Source organism: Mangifera indica, chromosome 13 (genome assembly GCF_011075055.1).
Source record: "Mangifera indica cultivar Alphonso chromosome 13, CATAS_Mindica_2.1, whole genome shotgun sequence".
Classification (NCBI taxonomy): domain Eukaryota; kingdom Viridiplantae; phylum Streptophyta; class Magnoliopsida; order Sapindales; family Anacardiaceae; genus Mangifera; species Mangifera indica.
Genome location: NC_058149.1, coordinates 14,222,136 through 14,245,356, shown reverse-complemented (window position 1 = coordinate 14,245,356; position 23,221 = coordinate 14,222,136). Strand labels below are relative to the sequence as shown.

At 33.8% G+C, this 23,221-nt stretch overlaps 5 protein-coding genes across 5 annotated transcripts; 2 read left to right on the top strand and 3 right to left on the bottom strand.

Annotated features, from left to right (window-relative positions):
* Positions 1–2,486: 2,486 nt before the first annotated feature.
* Positions 2,487–3,908, top strand: LOC123193956 (uncharacterized protein DDB_G0283697-like). The gene is made up of 2 exons (XM_044607039.1): positions 2,487–3,281; positions 3,362–3,908. Exons 1-2 carry the CDS (start codon positions 2,938–2,940, stop codon positions 3,822–3,824), a joined length of 807 nt encoding a protein of 268 aa, XP_044462974.1. The 5' UTR covers positions 2,487–2,937; the 3' UTR covers positions 3,825–3,908.
* Positions 3,909–6,609: 2,701 nt separating this feature from the next.
* Positions 6,610–7,512, top strand: LOC123194527 (putative peptidyl-tRNA hydrolase PTRHD1). The gene is made up of 2 exons (XM_044607762.1): positions 6,610–7,124; positions 7,211–7,512. The coding sequence occupies exons 1-2, from the start codon at positions 6,738–6,740 to the stop codon at positions 7,391–7,393; spliced, it is 570 nt and encodes a 189-aa protein (XP_044463697.1). The 5' UTR covers positions 6,610–6,737; the 3' UTR covers positions 7,394–7,512.
* Positions 7,513–7,879: 367 nt separating this feature from the next.
* On the bottom strand, positions 7,880–13,749 carry LOC123194526 (coatomer subunit beta-1). Its single transcript, XM_044607760.1, has 6 exons — positions 13,593–13,749; positions 10,552–12,614; positions 9,591–10,100; positions 8,966–9,051; positions 8,275–8,514; positions 7,880–8,139 (listed from the first exon to the last, which is right to left on the bottom strand). The coding sequence occupies exons 2-5, from the start codon at positions 12,595–12,597 to the stop codon at positions 8,310–8,312; spliced, it is 2,847 nt and encodes a 948-aa protein (XP_044463695.1). The 5' UTR covers positions 12,598–12,614; positions 13,593–13,749; the 3' UTR covers positions 7,880–8,139; positions 8,275–8,309.
* A 2,591-nt stretch (positions 13,750–16,340) lies between these two features.
* On the bottom strand, positions 16,341–17,031 carry LOC123194336. Its single transcript, XM_044607516.1, has one exon. The coding sequence runs from the start codon at positions 16,735–16,737 to the stop codon at positions 16,534–16,536; it is 204 nt and encodes a 67-aa protein (XP_044463451.1). The 5' UTR covers positions 16,738–17,031; the 3' UTR covers positions 16,341–16,533.
* Positions 17,032–17,958: 927 nt separating this feature from the next.
* On the bottom strand, positions 17,959–20,111 carry LOC123194968 (F-box protein AFR). Its single transcript, XM_044608477.1, has 2 exons — positions 19,832–20,111; positions 17,959–19,466 (listed from the first exon to the last, which is right to left on the bottom strand). The coding sequence occupies exon 2, from the start codon at positions 19,456–19,458 to the stop codon at positions 18,322–18,324; it is 1,137 nt and encodes a 378-aa protein (XP_044464412.1). The 5' UTR covers positions 19,459–19,466; positions 19,832–20,111; the 3' UTR covers positions 17,959–18,321.
* Between the last annotated feature and the right edge of the window lie 3,110 nt (positions 20,112–23,221).

Below are 23,221 nucleotides of genomic sequence, written 5' to 3'. Positions count from 1 at the left end.
CTTCCTTTTTAATAAATAATAAGACAAGTTTTTTTTTTTTTAATTAAAAGTTCCCAAAAAAAATTAAAAAAAAGCAAAGCTACTACATTTTGTGTAAATCAATCAAATCCGTCTTTCATGGATTTTGTACGGAGGATAAACGACATTTCATTTGTATAAGAATACACTTTACGCGTTGTCGTCTATAATAATCTCATTAACTTAATTTGCCACATACTTAATTGCATAATATATATACGTAGTTAATAATTATTTATCTGATTTTGAAATGTACATATTCAAATCACACACCATAATATATATAACTTATCATTTAATTACTTAGAATATAATTTTCTAAGTAATTAAATGATAAGTTATATATATTATGGTGTGTGATTTGAACAGATAACATAATATAATGTGAAATTTACCATTTAATTGTTTAGAAAAGAATTTTCAATACACTTTATATAAGTTTATCTATATGATTTTGAAACGTGTCACATATGTATAAGCATTCAGATGATATAATATATCATATAACTTACCATTTAATTATTTAGAAAAAAAATCTTTAATACACTTTATGTATGTTTATCTATCTAATTTTAAAACGTATTGCATGTATACACACGTTTAGATGATGTAATATAATATATAATTTATTATTTAATTATTTAAAAGAAAATCTTCGTTACACTCTATATATGTTTAACTATCTGATTTTAAAATATGTCACATATACATATACATTCAGCATAACATAGCATGTAACTTACTATTGAATTATTTAGAAGAGAATCTTCGATATACTCTATATATGTTTATCTATCTAATTTTGAAACGTGTCGCATATACATATGCATTTAGATGCCAAAACATAACATATAACTCACTTTAAGTACGTTTATCTGTATGATTTTGAAACCTCTCACATATACATACACATTCAAATGACATAACACAACATATAACTTATCATTTTAATTATTTAGAAGAAAATATTTGATACATTTTATGTATATTTATTTATCTGATTTTGAAATATGTCACATATATATACGCATTCAGATGACACAACATAATGTGTAACTTACCATTTAATTATTTAGAAGAGAATTTTTAATACATACACACGCGCACACATACACACACACACATTTAATTATTTATAAGAAAATTTTCACTCTATGTATGTTTATCTGTTTGAGTTTGAAACATGTTGTATATACATATGCATTCAGATGATATAACATGTAACCTTACCATTTAATTATTAAAAAGAAAATACCCTATATATGTTTATCTATAAGATTTTGAAACGTGTCACATATACATCACATTCATATAACATTTTGAGACGCATGACATACACACATGCACTAACATAATGTATAACTTACCATTGAATTATTTAGAAGAAAGTCTTCGATAATCTGAATATATATCTATCTAATTTTGAAACCTTTGATGCACTTAAATGTAAAAATATTTATATGATATTTTGAGACGTGTAACATACACTTGTACACTAACATGACACAACTTAACATGTCGTTTAGTTATTTAAAAGAGAATCTTCGATACACTCTATATATAGTTATCAATCTAAATCTCACACATTTGTCATGCATGCATACATTTAATGCACATTAATTTTCTAACCATTTAGATTATCAAACTTATAAATGTCAAATACAAAATAATTAATTTATTATTTTTAAATAAGGAAATTGCACTTAACTAACCAACCCTAATCGAGTTTGATCTGAGCACATAGTTTAGAGACATACCATTTTGCTTCAATATCTCATCTTTGCCACATATACATACGCATTCAAATGACATAATATAACATGTCACTTACCTTTTAATTATTAAAAAGAAAATGCCCTATGTATGTTTATCTATAAGATTTTGAATTGTGTCACATATACATACACATTCACATGACATTTTGAGATGCATGACATACACGTGCACACTAACATAATGTATAACTTACCATTTAATTATTTAGAAGAAAGTCTTCGATAATTTAAATATATATTTATTTGATTTTGAAATCTCTAATACACTCAGATGTACAAATATTTATATAAGATTTTAAGAGGTGTGACATACATTTGTACACTAACATGACACAACTTAACATATCGTTTAATTATTTAAAAGATAATCTTCGATACACTCTATGTATAGATATTAATCTAAATCTCACACACCTGTCGTACATACATACATTTAATACACACTAATTTTTTAACCATTTTGATAATCAAACTTATAAATTTCAAATACAAAATAATTAATTTATTATTTTTAAATAAGGAAATCGTACTTAGCTAACCAACCCTAATCGAGTTTGATCCGAGCACAGAGTTTAGACACAAACCATTTCGCTTAAATATCTCATCTTCTTCGCTCAAATTATAAAGTTTTGGAGGAAAATTATGTTCTTACAGCGTAAAAGTGTGGGTTTTAGGGTTATTTTCAATCCCATGTCATGACGAACGTGTCAAACTAGTTGCTACTTCTAGCTTATTTGGCCGCCAACATAAATATACGTATAAAAATACACGTATATATATACATCTGACTGTGTATACATACAGTTCGTTGTGGCGAGGCAATATCAGTCTGTCTCTCTCTTCTCTCTCTTCGCGTTCTTATTTATTCTTATCTTCCTCTCCTTTCTCTCTCTCTCTCTCTTCTCCTTTCTCTTTCTACAAAATGATGTCTCAGCCGACACCCACCTCATCTTAATCCTTCTTCTTCATCGCTCGTGTTTTCGCTGCACAAAACAGATACGACGTCGTTGTTGAGCAATTGATGACAAGAGATCCTGTGCTGTGAGGTAGAACGAGAGAAAGAGAGGACGACGACGACGAAGGAGGGTGATCAGAAACGGTTGACGTGGTTGTTTTTTTTTCTCTTTTGTTGTCTAATTTATCCATGGATGTCTTGGTGGGTCCCACTTATGGCATGAAGGCGTCTGTGCCGTCAACGCCGTCGTCGACGTGCGTCCGAGACCGGAGCGATGGTGTTGCTGCTGCAGCGCAGGATAAGCCGACGTGCTTGTTCTTGAAGAGTAACGGCGGAGAAAAAGAAGAAGAAAATAAATCGGATGATTCTTCGGAAAGTTTGTCGTCCATCGGGGATCCTGATAACAGCGAAGAAGAAGAAGAAGAGAAGGAAGACGCAAACTCCGCCGCCGCCGCTGCCACTGCATCGTCGTCGAAGTTGACAAAGAACTCCACCCTTTGTTTGGATTCATTAGAAGACTCTCTTCCGATCAAGTGAGTGGATCACAAAATTAAAAACTTGAAAGATTAAATATTTATTTTAAATGAAAATAAAATTGTGATGGGTTTTTCAGGAGAGGATTATCGAATCACTACAGTGGGAGATCGAAATCATTTGCGAATCTATCTGATGTGAGCACTGTGGAGGATCTGCGGAAGGAAGAGAATCCATTTAACAAGAGAAGAAGATTGCTTATGGCGAACAAGTTATACAGAAAAAACAGAAGATCGTCTTTTTACTCTTGGCAGAACCCGATATCTATGCCTCTTCTTCCAGCTCTTGAAGAAGAAGAAGATGATGATGATGATCATCATCATCCTCGCCAAGTTCAAAACTTGTCTTCGTGTAAACAAGGAGCAGCAGAGAAAGAAGAAGAAGAACAACAACAACAACCGATCAAAAACCCACCAACAAAAATGTTAAATGGAAGCGGGTTGAAGATTGGTTTCAAGTCAAAAAGCTGTTTCTCGCTTGCAGATCTGCAAGAAGATGAAGATGAAGATGAAGATGAAACAAAAGAAGATGATCAGTGGTAGAATGTTTAGGGTGTGGAAATGGAAGAACAATTTTTAATGAATGTAAATAAATAATCGAATGAAAAAAATGGTTTCAGGTGCCAATTATTCTTGATAATACAAAGTTTAATTGAGGATAAAGCATCTTATCATGAAGAAGTTGATGTCCATGGAAGAAACCTACCTCTGATTTCATAATTTTAATTGGTGAATATTGAATTACAGGCTGAATGACTATTTTCCACCTGAACTTCGACAAACTAGTTTTTCCCGTTTGTAAGTTCGAAAATTCTATCTGTTCTTCTATCATTCACTTCCCGAATTTCTTATATTTTCATAGTAACATTGGATGAAAATGCCATTGATGACTTTGAAGTATTTCACTTTTGTACATTACTTTCCTTTAGAAGAAAACCGTAGTGGTTTCACCCTTCTCCTGCACCTTAAATGTCCTTATTACTCGTATTTCATATTGAAAAAGACAAATCAGAAGAGTCATGAGATTTTTAAATTAGAAATCCAATTGAGAAAAAATTTCAACAAAAGCAAGTAGAATTGATCCTTCAACTGACATTTATTGCGAGGATGGTTGGAGGCTTGAAATGCTTGAAAATCTCATTGAAATATACCACATGAGTTCTAAGATTAGAGCAAGTTCTAAGCTAGGAATAGCCTTTTTCTTCTCTTTTTATCTAGAGTTTGAGTATGAATTAAAGGTTTCAATCAAAATAATTTAGAGTTCTTTTACTTTTAAGAAATTATTCTTTTTTAAAATAGCATCATAATGAAAATAACAAGTAAAGAAGATAGATCAATCTTAAATAAAATAATTTATCTTACAAGTATGAGTGTTAATTACTTTATTAAAAAACTTCCTTCAATTCATCAACATAGAAGACAAGGGTTTTTCTTATTGAACTTAAATGATTCATTTTTGGAACTTTAAATGAATTGAATATGAAGGTGTCTTACCCTTTGGGATGCTAGTGTCGAATGTCATTAGTTAGGACATTGAAGCAATAGATTGGGTGAAATTGTGCGATGAGGAGGTGAAAATAATTATTGGATGTATCTAGATGGCAAGGAGCTTCCATAGAATAAGAGTTAGTGATGATGGTATCAACAATGGAGCAATAACAGTGGTAAATCTAAAGATACAATATAAAGTTAAAATTAAATAAAAGTAAAAATATTAAAGTTAATTAAAAAATAATAAAATTTAAAAAGCGCATGCAAAATTTAAGAGGTTATTTTGATATTTTTAATATATTAAATTATTAATTTTTCAAACACTAAAAAGGGTAACTACTAATTTTTAAACTCTACCCCTTTATATCCACCGTTTAAAGATGGTAAGGTGGTAATTCCATGGACAGAAAGTAAAAAAGTTTAGGCAATGGGTTTTAGAAAGAAATTAAGGTAGCAGTCGATTAGAAGGAATAAAAAATTATTCTAATAATTATTATTTATTACTAACATTACTTTTATATAATAAAATTTTTTGATAAATTTATATTAATAATAGTGATATGATAAGTAACGTAAGATGTTATACAATTCTCACATCCAATTTAAATATTAAAATATTATATTGGTTTTATTACAATTATATCTTTATAATTTTTAAAGACAAAAATACTCTTATTTTTAATTAATATAATAAATAATATGAAAAATATTTTAAAATAATTATACCCAATAATATTTTAATATTTTTAACTAAACACAATAATAATTTACATTTATAAGTTTTATCAATATAGTAATAACTTATATCCATTAATTATTTATAATAATAAAAAATTACTTAAACTAAACACATTCGTATCCTTCCACATAATCATATTCATTAACAAAAATAGATAAGGGGTGAAAAAATAAACTTTGGAAACCTAAAGATGGAAAGTTCATGCCATCAAAGTTGTAGGTGCAGCAGAATTTATGAAATATCGTATCATGAACAAACTTATCTTTTATCTTATCCTTGAAAAGTCCAAATTCTCAGCATGTGGACATTCATCTCCTTGTAAACCATCCTTTTCTTATTTTCTGCCACGTGTATTGCATGCGCCCATCCCCACCAAATATCCTCTTTTCTTGATTGTTTTTTCTTTCGGCAAATATAAACATATAAATATTTCCTTGCGCAAATTTTTAAGAATCTCCGCTTTCTCTTTGAGGAAAAATGTTCCTTTCCACAGGAAAATTCTTTTTCCATTCTCACGAGAGAAATTTCTCCTTTCTTGTCCGCTTATCCTCATGATACAATAATAAAGAATTTATTAAGTATGATGACATGATTTTAATAATATATGTATTTATTTTAAGTATATAAATAAATATATATTTAATAAGTATAATTAAATAATTAAATAATTTTAAATTAAAAATAAAATAATATTTAATTACATAATGATATATCATATAATAATTTAAAATTAATTCAATATTTAAGAGTATAGAAGACATATAAGAAAAAAGACAAATTAAAGATGAGATAGGTAGAAGATATATCTTTTTTTATCTTATCGACTACAAAAAATTTTGGTAATCCTCATCATTTGTTTCTATCAAAAAATTTCTCCAAGAAGGGTAAGTTAGGGGCCCGGTTTAGAGGTTTAAATTATCATCCGTAATTTATTTTTATAAAATAAATTAAGTTTGCATTTATTCAAATATTTAAGTTCAAACCAATTCAAATTAAATCTAAACTTATAAATATCAAACTGATTTTGGGCTGGGTAAGTTTGACGTAGATTTAATCCAACCCCATTTGGTCCTCTCCAAGATCTCTTCAGAGGGGTGACTGGGTGAGTTTATGGGTATATAACGGGCCTACATATTTCCTGGGTTCGTGTGCCTCGATTGTTTGGGCCTGTAAAAAAAAATATCTTGTAATGCATTATACAAGAAATTAAAGTTGTCACATAAACTATGTCGTTTCTGCTCTCATCGTGTCGTATCACGGCCTCCATCTCTCACTTGAAACCTTCAAAATCAACCATCACTACCACCCCAAGAACCAGTTATAGTAGCAGTAAGAGTCGACTCAGCTGGAAATCGATGAGTCAATCCACCGCCGATTCTGCCAATCCAATGACGACGACAGCACCAAACAACGCGGCGAATACAGAGTATAACAATACCGATGATGTTCTGATACAATACGTAGTTCTCCGACGAGACCTGATTGACACGTGGCCGATGGGTAGTGTAGTTACGCAGGGCTGCCATGCCTCGGTGGCCGCCATTTGGTCTCACAAAGACGATCCGCACACTCTTCAGTACTGTAGCCCTGAAAAAATGGATTCAATGCACAAGGTAATTTGAAGAAAATGAGAACTATTCGGATCTGGATTTAAATTTATGAGTATGACTTACATATTTTTGTAGGGTTTTTCTTGCAGGTTACTCTTGAGGTGAAAGGCGAAACTCAGATGGTGAATTTGTCGGAGAAGCTGAGAGCCGGTGGCGTTGCTCATAAGCTGTGGATTGAGCAGCCTGAAAACATTCCAACATGCCTTGCTACGAAACCCTACCCGAAGTCCATGGTGTCTTTGTACTTTAAGAAGTTGAAACTTTGTAAGTGATGTAATGAATTCTTTTTTCCCTGAGGAATCGAATTGCCCCATTGTTTTTCACCTCTTGTAATTTGTTATAATCCGGTTAGTACTCCATGGAAACCAGCCATTGAAACTTTTCTCTCTGATTTTCTCTTGGATAAAGTTTTATGTGTTTGTGTGGCTGAGACATCAACTTGATCTCAAATGCATGGATTAAAATAAGATAATTTTGAATTAAAGGGATATTAACATTACTAATGTGACCATATCGCAATATTTATACCCAATCATTTTTACGGTATGTCATGTCATATTACTAGTTTGTTGCGGTATACATTCTCAAAATTTTCATGCAAATACTTGAGTTAAGCAGGCTAGATCTCAATTAAGCGTTTTGTTCAAATAACTAGATTTGACTTGAATTCACCCGTACATGATCATATGTATGCCTGAAGAGTAGTTATCTAGGGTGAAAGGAAATTGCTTTGTATGTTCAACATTGACATATCACAATAAATCATAACGCCAGAATTTATTACCAGGTCGTTTCTACAAAGCCAAACTTTGGAAAATTAATAAAAGAGCTTAACTTCAACGCTGTTGAAAAATCATAACAAAATCCTGTTTCAAAAGGACAATTTGCTAGCATAAAACTAAAAAGGGGGCAATTTTATATATGGCTCAAATGTAAACTTCACTTCCTGAATGGCCTAAATACAAAAAGGTGAAAGAAAAAAATGGGAGGGCTGTCTTCTGATTCTCAGGCAAAGCACCTGCATCAGTTCAACAAATGAAATATGAGAAACATAAATCACCAAGACTTGCAATTGAATGATATATGCAAGGTCTAGATTGAGATGGATGAGTGAAACCGCAGTGAATGTTACGTTTATGAGAAAAATAAGTACCAGTTTGGAGGAAATATTTATGCCATTATTCTACATCAACTGCCTCCCTTCTGCTTGAGGGTGATCTTATCCCCTAGACTCAGAGCAATACCCTGGGTCTTGCTCCTTATCCTGATGTAGCCACTCAATTTGTTGTCCATCTGTTTCTCAATACTAACGTTTACCAATGCATCCTCGCCAAACACGCTCTTGGCATACAAGTTTGCTGCCAGGAATCCACATTCACCATCCAAGGCAGATCTGCAATGCAATTTAGACAAGCAGATACACAAAAATGATGTTAAATTACACCATAAACAACCTTTCTCAATGAAATAATATGAGAACATACAATTATCTGCCAATCCTTTTCATGTTAAATCCTTACTGTTTCTGGCAACAACTTGAAGACAGGTCATATGATGGTCAAATAACTAGGAAAGAAAAACATTATTATGCTGTGAATTAGCATGTGTTTCCTAGTAGGGGAAAAAATCTTTTATAATTCTAAATATTCTGGCAAAAAAGGAGTTTTGTGTTATCAGTCTACATATGTGACATAGCGGTGTGTCAACTAAATTAAATTTAATAATAATGCATGAGAACAATGTCACTTCCTGCAATGCATCTGACCGTGCATCACAGATACATTTTAATACAAGTATCATGTACTCCGTAAGAGACAATATCGTTGAAAAAAGACCAAACTTACGGTGCAGTGAGACACTTCATGTTGGTTGATTTGATAATATGATCAAGGAACTCCTTCTCATTTTGAATCACTGTGTTAACAGCAACCTGCATTGCAGCAAATAATGATGATTAAAGCAAAAGAGTCAGGTCAACTGAGCATAGGTAAAACAGAGAAACAGTCAATCAGGAGAAAGCTTTCAGTCATATCTAAATTAGGGAAAGAATATGGTGCAGCAACTAAATCAAGTAGGAAGCTAACTTCATTATCTAAAATAATCATGTAGCTGAAAAGAGAACAATTACAACATGCAATTTTTAATTTATCCAACAACAGTAGATTTCCTTCATCGTAAAAAGGCGAAAACAAGCTGCTGCATATAGTGTCATGAAAACGATTCAAACTAAAATATTGTAACAACTAATGCAGATAGCAATTTTGCACTTAATAAAACAAGAGCATCTTACAATCCTCCAAGTAGAAACTAATCATTGCAACAGCAAAATGACAACAGCATATGAAAGAGCCCAACATATGACCTAACAGATGGTCTAAAATAAAATTTAGGATTAAATGTCAAATTAAGACCCTTTGTGAATCACAAAGAACATCACACAATTGTATCAAAAGGACATGGCATAGATACCTTGTTTTCCCATTCAAACTCTGCCCACATAGTTCTGAAAGCTGCGTCTGTACAAGCTGCAGGAGAGATATAGTCCATGATGTCAATGTGAATGTCATTGAGGACGACGACCGTTCGTTCGAGCACATTTGAAGTCTCGTAAACAATGTTCCCAAATATGACTCCAGTTTCAGTTGAGGACACCTTGATGTTGGCCTTTATTTGCTTGCTTGATTCAGGTGCCAGTGTATAATTCTGTGGACGCTCAACAAGTTTAAGATCACCCATGGTTGCCAACTCCAGACACAAATTCTGGAGGGTTTCCTTAGTGCGATTAATAACTGTAACATCAAGGACAATGTCATAGTGATGAACAGTCACATATGCCTCAGCATACACAGGGTCACTAAATCCAGTGAGTTGAAGAATGCGGTTAAGCTTGTTTGCATCATCCCCATCCTTGATGAACTCTCCAGTTGCCCGTTTTAGATCATCTTGTACCTCATCTTCCAACTCCAGCTGACTCATTCCCTGAAATTAAGATATATTCATAAAATTTTGAATTGGTACATTTATCCAAAGGATCAACCCAACAAATCTAAGAATATAAAAACATACAGAATTTGAAATTTGTCAAAAGATTAACAATAATCAGAGTAATATATGCCAAGGATATCAAGCATCAAGTGGGTATTATGCATTACCAAAAAAAACTTATCCAATTCCCAATGACAAAGCATGTGGCAGGAAAATGTTTTAACAAATGACTAATTACTCTACTAAAACATGCATATCCAGAAGGGCATGGTCCCAATAAAAGAATTCATGGAAAAGAAAAAATAAATACCACCAACAACATTTGATGACAAACCAACAAAGAATCATATAGATGAAAAGTTTGATAATACATAATGAAAGTATTCTTATCCTTCTTCATTGTAATCCACACATTCAATAGACAGGGAGTGCAGGAGATTCTCACCTTCCTGCTCTTTAGATGGTAAAAGTCGATAAGATCATCTGGTTGCGCATGAGAAACCTGAGCCTTTGCTTTTAGTTCCTCGGTTTCCCTTAACTGTTTCTCTGAAAGCATTTTTACAAAACTCCGACGGCAAGATTGCAACCATATCTTCCTGATCTCATCTCCAGTATTGCATAGCAATCTTATGCACAGGACAATCCTATCATGAGAATCATTATCGATTGGGTGTGGAAGGACCGAAGATTGTCCCAATTGCAGCATGGAGACCATGATCAATAACGCCTGAGTGGATGCTTTATTGACTTCAACTTGAGATGACTGCACCTCCTCCAATCTCAGAATAAGCTTTGTCAATGTGCAAGCCACAACTGCTCCAAGGAAAAAGTCCCCAGTGAGAAGAAGGGATCTTAGATTCCCAGAAGTCAATGTTCCCTGAACGATGGTAGGAGGGGAAAAAGCAGTTTCTGATGCAGCACTCTGAGTAGCATAAGTTCCATCAGCGAGAATAGCTGGTCTTTTGGAAGAGACTGTAATTGAGCTTGCCTGTGGAGCCTTCTTAGTAGTGTCAGTATCTTCACCTTCTTCAGAAACAGAAAAAAAGGGCAAATCTCCAAGACACTGCTTAATGGTTGCTATGCCACTCTCAACTTCAGAAAGAGACTGGCAATACTCTCCAATGATCCAAAGAGCACAAGAGCAAACCCGAGCAGCTCGGATTTGGTAGAAATTGTCCAATAGCCTAGTTATGATAGAGACCCGCAATTTAGGATTCATTTCAATTATTTCCCGAACAAAAACAATAACATCAATAGCTGAAGCAACGTTGCTGTCTCCCAAGAAATCCATCAGCAGATGTACAACTGTGCTTGCAACTTCAGGGAACTTAATGGCACAAGAATGGATGGCTTGAATGAGCATTTGCCTGTACTCACCATTCTTCTCAAGCTCTCCCCCCTGGGTCTTCACGACTTCCTTCTTTAACATGAGAACCACTTCATTGATATTTCGTGGAGTTATCAACTCAAGCACTATATCAAGTGTCTTCCTCCGAATGTCAAGATTAGGACTGGAAAGAGCCCTAAGCACATCCATGATAAGATCAACCATGATATCTCTGTGTGAAGACTTTAGCTCATTCAGTCGGTCAAGTACAATGAGCTTTACATTGTTGTCACTCTGTGAGAGAAGAAGTTGGCAGTAGGTGTTAGCAGCAGCTCTGATAGCAGTGGGTGCAGATGACAAAGAGACAAGTGTCCCAGCACATTCATAAATGACTGCAGTTGAAGGGGCATTCAACAAAGATATAATGATCTTGATGTACTTGCCCTTCTCTCCCCGGTTGGTTCTGCACACTTTTCGAATCAACTCCAACACAACCATTTGAAGTAGTTCACCCCATTCAGAAACCCTATCAACATGGGTCAAAAGGTAATTAATTGCACGGTCCTGATCACAAGTAAAGAGCATGAGGAATGCATTCCTCTTTGCAGATTGATCCTGCTCTGTTGAAAGAACCTTCTCAATCATTTCAGGGGCATCAACCAAAAGCTGCTCACCCTGTGGAAGCTTATATATTGACATTACAGCTAAGATGGCATTTCTCCTAATATATGGATGGCGATGTGCCAAATTTTGCAAAACAGAAGGAATCAATGGCTCAATTATCTCTGTCTCATTCAATCGGCAAAGAAACCTCAATGTAACCCCACGAATATACTCATTAGGGTGCTGAAGATTGTTCCTCAAATTTTGGCATATCAAAATCATTTCTGGTAAGACCCTACCTTTAGTATCTGTTTTCTCAATGATCTCCAAATATAGAAGCAATAATTTTTGTATTGTGTGGTCCTCAGAAGGCAACACATATCTAACGATTGTGATAAAAAGCTGAGGCAATGTTTCTCCATTCAGCAAAAGCATAATTGCCTTCTTCATTGCATCAACCTTAGCAGGCACATCATTGCCTTCAAGAGCCTCCTTAATTTCATTTGCAATTGCTGGTGTTCCTTTGTCAAAGTGAATGAGCAGACTACAAGATTTCTCCATGTTGCCTGGTTGCTTTTCTGGTCACATACAACATAATAGCAACTTATATAAAAAATAATAATAATAACTTGAAATTAAAACTAGACAAGCTAGGGGAAAAGCCAAAAATATTAATACCCGAAAATTGAAAACAGCTAAGCAACCAAAGTAAAAATTTCCCCTCTTTCTATCATCTTTCTAAATAAACCAGTGAATCTGGATAATAAGTGGAGCCAAGAACTAAAATACCAACAAGTTTAGCCTTAAACATCTATGACATTAATCAATAATCTATCCAGGAGATAATAAACACTGTGAAAATTATGCAGATTTAGAAGTATAGAAGCAAGCTGTCTGCCTTTTAAACAACCATTTCAGGGAAACAAAAAAAAAAACTATTCCCCAGCCCCCAATGCCAACATCAGTATCAATGCACTGTGAGAGTGTGTAAGTATCAGAGCATAAGCATGCTTTACAAAGTAAACTATAGTGAATTAAGCATTCAGATCCCTTATAAAACCTCTCTATATTCCTCCTCCGTAATATAAATTAATTTGTTAATCCCAGCTCAACATTTTCTAAGGAAAGTTACACTCCCAACAACTGGCGAAACTGTATTTTTACAAGTTTGGCGCAATTCAAAACCGCCACACAGCCAGATCAGAGCTAAATTTTAAATTAACACTATCAAAGTTACAACATCGAGATCTCACTGAAATTCACATTATTATCAAACCTTATAAATGATATCTCTCAATTCATATCAGGATCCAATGTATAAAAACTATAATATCCAACAATTAGAGCTTCAAAATATTTGTATGCGCTCGGAAGACAAAGGAAATCAAATAAACTAGCGTGCAATAAGTGAAATTATTCTCTATCAGATAACAATTACAATAGATTCCACCAACTCACAACATAAATTGAAAGGGAAAATTAATGTTCCTCTGTTTGATTGCGGAGAAAATGAACCATGAATATACGAGATCTGTGAATCGAGAGAGAAAACGAACCTTAAGCTACGAGATCTCCGGCGAAGCGAACGGTTGGAGAAACTGAGTCAACTCTGAGACAGGAGAATGTAGTAATTAAATGTTAGATCTTGAAAATGTTCATAATCTCTCGGTTATTTTTACAGAAATAAGCGGGGAGGAGCTCGCAGATCTGAAGATCCACCCTCTTTATATTCGAGCGTCGAGACAAAGATGAAAGGCAGCAAGGGTAGATTTGTAATTGCATTTTAAACATTTTCATTTTGGTAGGTAAATGTCAATTTTTTTTTTAATTTCCTTCTTCTTAAACTAAATAAAATTCTTAATTATCTCAGTATTGATGTCCTATTTCCTATACCAATAAAATTATCTAAACATATTTTTAATACATAATTTGAATACACATGATTTTAAATTAAAAATAAAATAATATAATATTTAATCACATATTAATATATTATATATAACAAAAAAAAATATATGCATGTAATATTATACTTTCTATAAAATCACTTGCTTCAAATTTCTTGAAAAGTGTTTTTTTTAGTGTTTTAAGATTTTGCTTTAATCATAAATAAGTTACAATCTATATAAGTTAACGATCTGACATATTATTTATTTGCATATCAATCTTAAAAGGGAGTAAGTGATTTGTCTATCCATAGAAAAGAGAGATTTTTGATAATTTCAAATGTTCTAATGATCTTCTCAACATGGTTTTCTCTTATCTTACAATTAGGAGGAATATTTATTTTCTTTAAGCGAGCACACAATTATTCAATTCTATTAGATAACAAAATTGGATTAAATATTTAAATTCGTTATACTAGGATTTAAATATATTCAATATTATAATTACATCACTATAAATTAAAGATCCTATTGTTACTCTATTAAATTTATACAAAAAAAAAAAAACTTAACAATATAGTGGTTAATGTTGAACAGTTTAGTAACAAGTTAAATCACCTAATATTTTTTAATAAAATTATGTGTACCTATTTTGGGTACACAAATATATACATATTTATATGTGTCATCATGTGATTAAATGATTTTGAATTAAGAATAAAACAATAACCAATCATATGATGACACATATGAATATATATATATTTGTGTACCCAAAATGGATACGCATAGTATTGCTCTATATTTTTTACCAAATTATTACAAATATACATTGCACATTATGATTGCATACTCAAGCGGAACAAAGATTTTTGACAACAGGCTCGCAGGTTACCTTGATATTAGCTACCAAAATTTTAAAAAAATAAAAATACATGAAAGTTTAATTTTTTACGTGTCAACCCTAAAACACATGGATCGATTGTTAATAAAACTCACATAGACATGTCTTAAGGTGTTATAGGCTATGTCCCGAGCTTTCGTTTCAGGCCAAAGGACTATTTCCCACCCAAGGTATGCGTTTTTTTGTAAATTCACACTCGTTCACTTTGAAAAACCATTTATCTACTCATGAGTTGTTAAAAAAAACGTCAAATTGATAGATTTAAGGGTAAAATTGTTATTTATCTGTAATATTAAAAATAAACTTAAATTTAATTTTTTTTATCCTCAAGCCTTAATAACTAATAATTTTTCTCCAACTCAAGTTTTCAAAAACAACATTTCCCCCTTAGGGTTTCCAAACTTTTGGATTAAATTTTTCAACAACGACCGATCTCCAGGCGACGTCTCTTCCTCCCCGACTTCTCCTTTTTCCGACGTTACGACATCTATGCTCCTAGGCGACGACGCATCTTCATCCCTAAGAGCATTGAAAGTGTACGACTGGAAGGAGGGGCCGTCGGAGAGGAAAAGTAGATGCTTGGAGATCATCGGTCGTCGTCGAAAAAATTGGATATGAAATTTGGAAACCCTAGGGGGGAAAATGTAATTTTTGAAAACTTAAGTTGAGAGGAAAATGTTAGTTTTTAGGGTTTGAGGGAGAGGAAAAATGATATGACCAACGGACTCAGTTAAGTTTAATGACCCATAGATGAGTAAATGAGATTTTCAAAATTAACGGAGAGAACTTTGAAATTTCAGCATAGTTTGGGTGAGAAATAGTCCTTTGGCCTTTGTTTCATGAAGAACCAACACAACGGCAAACTAGCCTTTTGGCGGGCCATGACCACGCATGGGGGGACCATACTAAATTAGACACCATCCAACTTTGAGACAAGTTTAAAAGTTGTCTTTTGATCCTTAAAGAGTAGCTTAGTAACAAAGGTAAAGACACAAATGCAGGAGGACACAAGTTTGAAACTGGTTTGGGACGCATCACGTCAAACTCTCATTTTACAATAATCACAAAACCAAAAAAATTCCTCAGCCTGGCATGGTCGATTTAGGTCTGACTAGATTGAAATGGAAACTCCTACCTAAATTCAAGAGGGCATTCGCCATTTGCATGTCAAGCAATCTAGAATTTAATGGTATTCCATCATCTTTGCAGGCAATTTGCAAACAAAAACGAAAAAACAAATTTCAAAGACGTAAAGCATCAGTTAATCAAATAGGGAAAGTCAAACTGCTCCCAAACAAAGCCACGATCAAACTCAATTCGTTTGAATTGTTAGAGAAGAATCATCTAAGAAAAAGTCATCATCTAGATAATCTCCTATACAATAAAACCAGAGGGTTTGAGCTGAATTGAGTTTATCCTGAAATTTCTTCAGCTTAAACTAAGCTTGTTCGAGTCATATCAATCCTAACTATCGAATCGCTCAAGTTTTTAAAGAAGGGAAATCATTATAGGAGTACTAATAAGAAGTTATGTCAATTAATCAAGTCATTAGAATCACCAAAACTGAAGCAGCGAGAATAGGAACAATACAACAAAATACCCAAATCTTGTATATCACAAGAAACCCAGAAAGAGAAGTAGTACCATATAACTATACATGTACAAAGATGACGAAATTAAAAGACTTTATAGGATGGGATAGCAGAATCATTGCTGGATGACCAAGCGTCTGCCACAGATTGTACAATAAAACTTCCTCTTCGTCTTGAAATATAGAGGCAAGAAACAGAATCTCCACTGGCTCTCAACATCCATGGCTTGAATCATTCCTCCACAGTAAGGACACGCCCCCGGCGCCGGCTGTCTTCCGATTACTGTCTCGTCTTGGTCGCACACGAACACCAAACACATGTCGATGATCTTTGTTTTTTCCTTCTTTATGGGGTTACTGATATTGTTTTGCGCAGAAGTGCAGGAAAACGGGTATTTATGAGAAGAAGTTCGTGAGATTGGTTATGGGGTTTCTCGGAAAGAGAGTACGGAGAAAGAAGAAGGTAGTGGGATCTAGAAGGGAAATTTTATAAGAGAACCAGTGGGTTTGAACAAATCGTGTTCGTTCGTTTAGAATCTTCTGACCGCCCGCCCTGACTGGTTTTCATCCAACGATGAAAAAGCACGTTGAGTTTTATTCCATGGCTGTTCTAGTTTACCCGTTGAAATTGTCAAGGACATTTATTTTCGTTGACGCAGCAAGAACGGTAACGCGTATAAGAAATTATTATCAGATTAGGGCTGGACTTAGACATGGCTGGGGACTAGCCCGGTTCTCAGCCCAGCCATCAAGGGCCCCGTTTTTGGACTATCTGTGTGGTATGGACCGTAAAATTGTAGGTTGTAACCAGACAGGAAGTCCACGCAGGCTGTATCAAGGACTTTAAAGTCACGACCGTGGACTGATCCAATACAATCTATTAAAAATTTAAAATAATAAAAAAATATAAATATATATGATTTTACAGGTCGATCAGCTAAAGACTAGTGAAAACATGACCCAGAGGCCGCAGGTCATGCTGTGGACCTTGAAATGTTAATGCATCTGCCACTACTATGTCTAGCAAGACCGATCTGAGCTAGTTCAGATTTAAAAATTAGTTTAATTTAATTTGACTTAATTCAGAATTTATGGGCTTAAATTTGAATTAAAAGTTTAGATATATTTTTAAAATCAAATTAAATTTGAGTTTTAGAGAATTTGATTCAATCTTACTCACAAGTCAAATGAATTGTTTGATTTGATTTAAATTTAGTTTGTAGTTTAATTTAAATTATATTATATATTTATTAAGATAATATCATTTTACTCATAATTAAATAAAATAATATAATTTTGTCAATAAATTACAAATTAAATCCATAAATCTAAGTCACAAATACACAAACTAAATTCGAATCATAAATCTTTTTTTTCATTTTATTAATATTATTGTTTATCTTCTTTGATATTACTGTTTATCAAATCAAATTAACTGTAACCCTTATTTCACCTTGATTTGCCTTGAAGCCATCTCTAAATTTACAAGCAACTTGATCCCCAAGGCAACGTGGACGACCAAAAGCCCTTTTGAAATGTGATTACATTACCACTACTACTTTTTTATTATCATATATCTGCAACCATATATTATGTCCCAGAATACAAATCTTTAATCAGAACCCATAGTTTTGATAGCAAAGCAATAAAATTACATTGCATTACATTACAGGAAGATATATAATATGATAGTCATCCAAACTGCAGCATATTGACAGACTCCAGCTGTAGCTTACAGATTCAGAAGAAACAAGACAACACCACACATTATAAAACAAAATCTCGCCTAATAGAAACAAAAGCCACCCTAAAATTTGTATTTAGACTTGAATTTCTAATTAGATTTTCAAATAATGTATCTTTTTAGGATGAGACAATCAAATCACCCAATATCCGATTGAATACTACGCATAAACCACTTGGCAATTAGAAGGAGCAAATTCTTTGAATGCTTCTGGGGCACAAACGACTTCCCATTCTGCGCAACATTTCCCATCTGCTTCATCGTAAATTCTTCCTATTGCCACGTTGAGTCCACATGACACCACAAATATTCTCCCTTCCGCCCCACTCACCGCGAACGGCCGTTGCATTAGTCCGCGTGGTAACTTATCACCGCCCACGTACTGCCACGTGTCGGATTCAGGGATATACAGTTTCATGGGACAGTCACCGTGTTCTGATATCACAAACAGTCTGCCATCCAAAACAACGCTGATCCCTGTCCACCCTTCTTTCATCCCATCACTCATCATCTGCCACGTGTCCCGCTGGGAGTCGTAGACCGCACCTCTTGGTGAGAATAAGAAAGGCCATGTCCAACCTTCCGTCACATACATCTTGTGGCCTACCACAGCGGAGTCGTATCTAGCTAACCCCAAAGGTAAATTAGAAAGCTCCATCCACGTGTCATTCTCTGGGTCATAGCATTCCACGGCTGTGATTGATTCACCAACGTTGGACCCACTTCCTCCAACGGCCACGATCTTACCGTTAATATTCCCGGAAGCACAGAATGATCTTGCTGTGGGCATTGGAGACGCCAGTGACCATTTATTTGCTAATGTACGGTAGATGATAATGGAGCGCATGGGAGTCTCTGTGTCCGACCGCATACCGCCCACAACAAAAATTTTCCCTTGACGTGGAATCGATGAACATGCAAAGCTCGGTGGGCAAACGGCCTTGGGACATGGCATAGGCGGTAAAACAAACCAACGGCCAGATCGCAGGTCCATCGCCTGCCATTGGATCATGGCCGTTGATTTATGAACAGCAAAAACGAAAAGATAAGGCAAACAAAGCGAAAGAGATTTCCTGTAGAGACTGAAAGCAGGGGATATTATAACTCTGTTCCATGAAGCTGAAACCGAACGTACGAATGCTATGTGCGGATACGGAAGATAAGTAAGACATAACTCCGCGATCTCCTCTGGTAATCCCGGAATCAACGGCTGAGAATTCTTCTTATCTTCCTCAGATTCTCGTTTTGATGATGATGATGTCGACGACGATGCTGCTGAAGATTGAGAAACTGACATTCTTCAAGCTAAAAAAAATAAAATAAACAATGATCTAGTGTAAGCTACAATAATTATGAAGTGGGTCTCTCTGAGAATATATAGTGAGGGAAAGCAGAGAAAAAGTGGAAGTGATGACGATGTAAAATCAGCTTTACAGAGAGAAGACTAGAGAGAATTAATACTGTCGTTAAAAAGTGTTTCGAGTTGTTTAATGTTTATTGGGATTGTTTTTTATTTTTGCTTTTGTTTTTGTATGTCTTTCACTTCTAGAAGCCAGAATATAAGGGTATTAGTAGCCGTAAAGTCATACACAGCACAAACTTTCCTGCAAATCCCAACAAGAATCCAGACTTGTGTATGCAAACAAACACAAAGAATCGAAGAATTTTACCGGAATCACATGCAGCTGACGCAAATACAACCACGCGACGCACAGAAGCCGCCGTTCAACGGAGTTTCAACGATTCCTAACTGGCCTCTGATCTTTTTCTCAGTTTTCACTTTCAATGGAGATCGTCCTGAAATATACCTAGGTAGATCTGTCAACAGTGATGCAAACTTTCAATTCAAGTCCGAGAAAATTAGATCCTCTGCAGTTGCATCAAACGTTGCCGAGGTGGACTGCCACGTGGCCAAACCTCTTTCTTAAAAAATCATTAAAGTAAAGATTATACAATTAAGTCAATAATGACACATGATTTCTAGTTAAATATATTTAAATCCGATCTTATCCTGGGTTCTGTAGAAACGGCAACAGGGGATTTTGCTGATATCTAATTTCAACCACCGGTCGCTTTCAACTTTATGGTTCTGATCAAAGTGGGTGGCGGGTCCCGCTAGCGCATTCTAATTCTATGTATGGGGTTGGATTTTGATAATTGAAGTAGTGATCGCAATATTGAATGACTAAACAAGATTAAAGAGCTTAATAATTGAACAATTAAGAGATAAATATGGAAATAATCCCAAATTTCTCGGGCTAAAACTGTCGTACACGTGAAAAAAATGCCTCTACGCTTACCCAAATTATCAAACGAAATTATAGATAAAGTTTTTTTTTTGTAATTTTTTTAATAATAATAGAGTAATTTATATTTGTTGGATAGATAAATTTAAAATATAATAATTAAATTTATAATTTTTATATTAGATAAATTAAAATTTCATAAGCATAACAAACACTTAAACCTAAATCTTTACTTTAAAAATTTTAATATTCACTTTAAAAATTTTAATATTATATTAATTTTACTTTTGAGATATTTCAATCGAATATGTTATAACAAAACATAAAAACTTGTGTCACGTGATTTTTGAATTATATTGAGGTTTTGAACAAAAATTTTATGTAATCTTTGTCACTAAAATTTATAGTTCGGTGAGTAATACTTTTATTTAGGCTCAATTATGTGAGTTTTTTTTATCATACTTATACTTCTTAATGTGGGATATTCGACAATATTTGTGTGATTAAGTTGGAGCAATAGTCCAACACCACTTATAACAAATTCAATCTTTCTCCCAGCTAAGCCTAAGGCTAACTGAGTAAAGAAAACAAAAGCTTTTCTCGTTTGAGTCTTTTCTCTTGTATTTATATATTTATAACCAACTTAATTTTCAACAATATCGAATACTTAACAATTCTACCATAATTATATTAAGACATTGATTGAATACCATTTATAATAAACTCAACCACTCTCTCAATCAATACCAATTACTAAAATTACACGTGAGACATTAACTCACATATATACATATATCCAACTTAATTCTCAAGTTCATGAACAATATAAGATAATTAAAGTAAACAATTATATCATACAATCATATTATAATATATTAGTTTATTTATACACATTAGTATTTATATTTTACATATAAATGATATTATGTGTATTTATTTTTAGTATATAAATTAATATATATTTATATATATCTTAATTAAATGTTATTTTATTTATAATTCAATCGTTTTTTAATAATACATATAAAATATATATTTATTTATATATTTAATATGAATTCACGTGACGTTATTATTTAGAAAAATAATATCACTTTGACTCACATCTCATTGTTAGGGATATGAAATCATGACACGTGTAAAACCAAAATTTATCTCAAGAAATGAGGAACTAGTCGCGATCATTGAGTCCATTTTGACTACACTTATTGAGAGGGATGATTGAAGAGGAATCTCAGGTGCTTTTGCTTGAAATGGAAGCATCGATCAACAAAGCTTGAAGGAGAAAGAAGGGCAGTGCGTTTGGTTTTATCATGTTTATCCAAAGATGCAATAAAGCGAGAAAGAGAAAAGATACCCCATGACATGAATGAAAAGCACAGAGGCCTGGCCTGGCTGAGTGCCGAGTTGGAGGCAGCGTGAGAGAGACGAAGATAAGAGTTGATTGCCCTCCAATCGCTGTCATGTCTCGTACAAAAATGGATTTCATTTCTCCAGAGAGTTATTGTGTTTATTCAGAATTGGGAATTTATAACGTGTGCTGATTATTTTCAGCGCATGAATTATCGAGGGATTGATCACACGTTTTGATTTCTGGTTTAATGTTGAAGTGCATAAATACCAATTCCTAAACGGGGATGGAGAGATAAAGACATCTCTTTATGGATGGAAAAGAATGTTTCTTTTTCTCTTTATTGACTGAGGGATACTGAAGATGAGTCATTATAAGACGGTTATCAGAAATGAATTGTTGTAATGAAAGAGAAAAAATGAAATTTAAAAATTTGAGAGTGAAAATATTATTTTTTAAAATTAAAAAAATTAAAATTATAATGAAATTGATAACTTTTAAAATTTAGAGAGAAATAAAATAAAATAATATATTTTTTAATATTTTTAATAAAATAATTATTTTATTCATAATTTTAATAAAAAATTATAATAAAAGTATAATAATAAGTAAATTTTTAAATTTTTAAAAATTTGACAGACATAAATTTCAAATTTTACTATAGCGTGAATTGGGATAAGTCTTTTGGGCAATAGTACGAAGATGGGCAATTTAATTATGTTGATAATTAGGATCACTATTGAGTCTGAGGTGGGATAATTGTTGCAGTTACGGTGCCGTTTTTAATTAGGAAAATGTGTAGGGATGATGAAGGATGGATTGACGATTTGGCGTAGAATAATATCTAAATCAATTAATCCCTTGTAACACCCAGGTCCAATAACCCGGTCTACTGTTAAGATATTGTCCACTTTGAACACACAGTCCATCATGGGTTTGCTTCTGGGCTTTGTAACCCAAAACGCGTCTTAACAGTTAAGGAGCTCACAGGCTATTTAACCAATTCAATTCTCCCACCACTAACCAATGTGGGATCCATAGACAAAGCACACACAGACCCAACATCTCTCCCGTGCTTTGTCGATGTAGGATTCGCCTAAGGGTATCACATACACCCCCCCTTATGGGACTCAGTGTCCTCGCTGAGGTTTGCCCCATCATCGTTCAAGAGGACACGCGGAGCTGCTCTGATATCATTTATAACACCCCAAGCCCAATAGCAAAACTATGATGGACTGTGTGTCCAAAGTGGACAATATCTTGACAGTGGGCCAGGGCTATTGGACCTGGGGTGTTACATCTCTCCCATCAAAATCCATCCATCCAGGGATGGACTTGCCCCTTTGATCGGGTAGTAGTCTGTCAATTGCATCATATAAGTTTGTGATTCCATTGTTTGACTTAGAAAATTTAATTTAGGATTAAACAAAATCAGATTTCGGTTGGTTTAGATAAAAAAAAAA

Excerpts from the sequence above, each read along its gene's own strand:
- LOC123194336 (XM_044607516.1), bottom strand. The coding sequence starts at position 16,737 with ATGTGTTTGGTGTTCGTGTGCGACCAAGACGAGACAGTAATCGGAAGA.
- LOC123194527 (XM_044607762.1), top strand. The coding sequence starts at position 6,738 with ATGTCGTTTCTGCTCTCATCGTGTCGTATCACGGCCTCCATCTCTCAC. Across the intron at positions 7,125-7,210 it reads AAATGGATTCAATGCACAAG|GTTACTCTTGAGGTGAAAGG; the intron begins GTAATTTGAAGA and ends TTTTTCTTGCAG.
- LOC123194968 (XM_044608477.1), bottom strand. The coding sequence starts at position 19,458 with ATGTCAGTTTCTCAATCTTCAGCAGCATCGTCGTCGACATCATCATCA.
- LOC123194526 (XM_044607760.1), bottom strand. The coding sequence starts at position 12,597 with ATGGAGAAATCTTGTAGTCTGCTCATTCACTTTGACAAAGGAACACCA. Across the intron at positions 10,101-10,551 it reads ACCATCTAAAGAGCAGGAAG|GGAATGAGTCAGCTGGAGTT; the intron begins GTGAGAATCTCC and ends TCTTAATTTCAG. Across the intron at positions 8,515-8,965 it reads ATGAAGTGTCTCACTGCACC|ATCTGCCTTGGATGGTGAAT; the intron begins GTAAGTTTGGTC and ends ATTGCATTGCAG.
- LOC123193956 (XM_044607039.1), top strand. The coding sequence starts at position 2,938 with ATGGATGTCTTGGTGGGTCCCACTTATGGCATGAAGGCGTCTGTGCCG. Across the intron at positions 3,282-3,361 it reads GAAGACTCTCTTCCGATCAA|GAGAGGATTATCGAATCACT; the intron begins GTGAGTGGATCA and ends TGGGTTTTTCAG.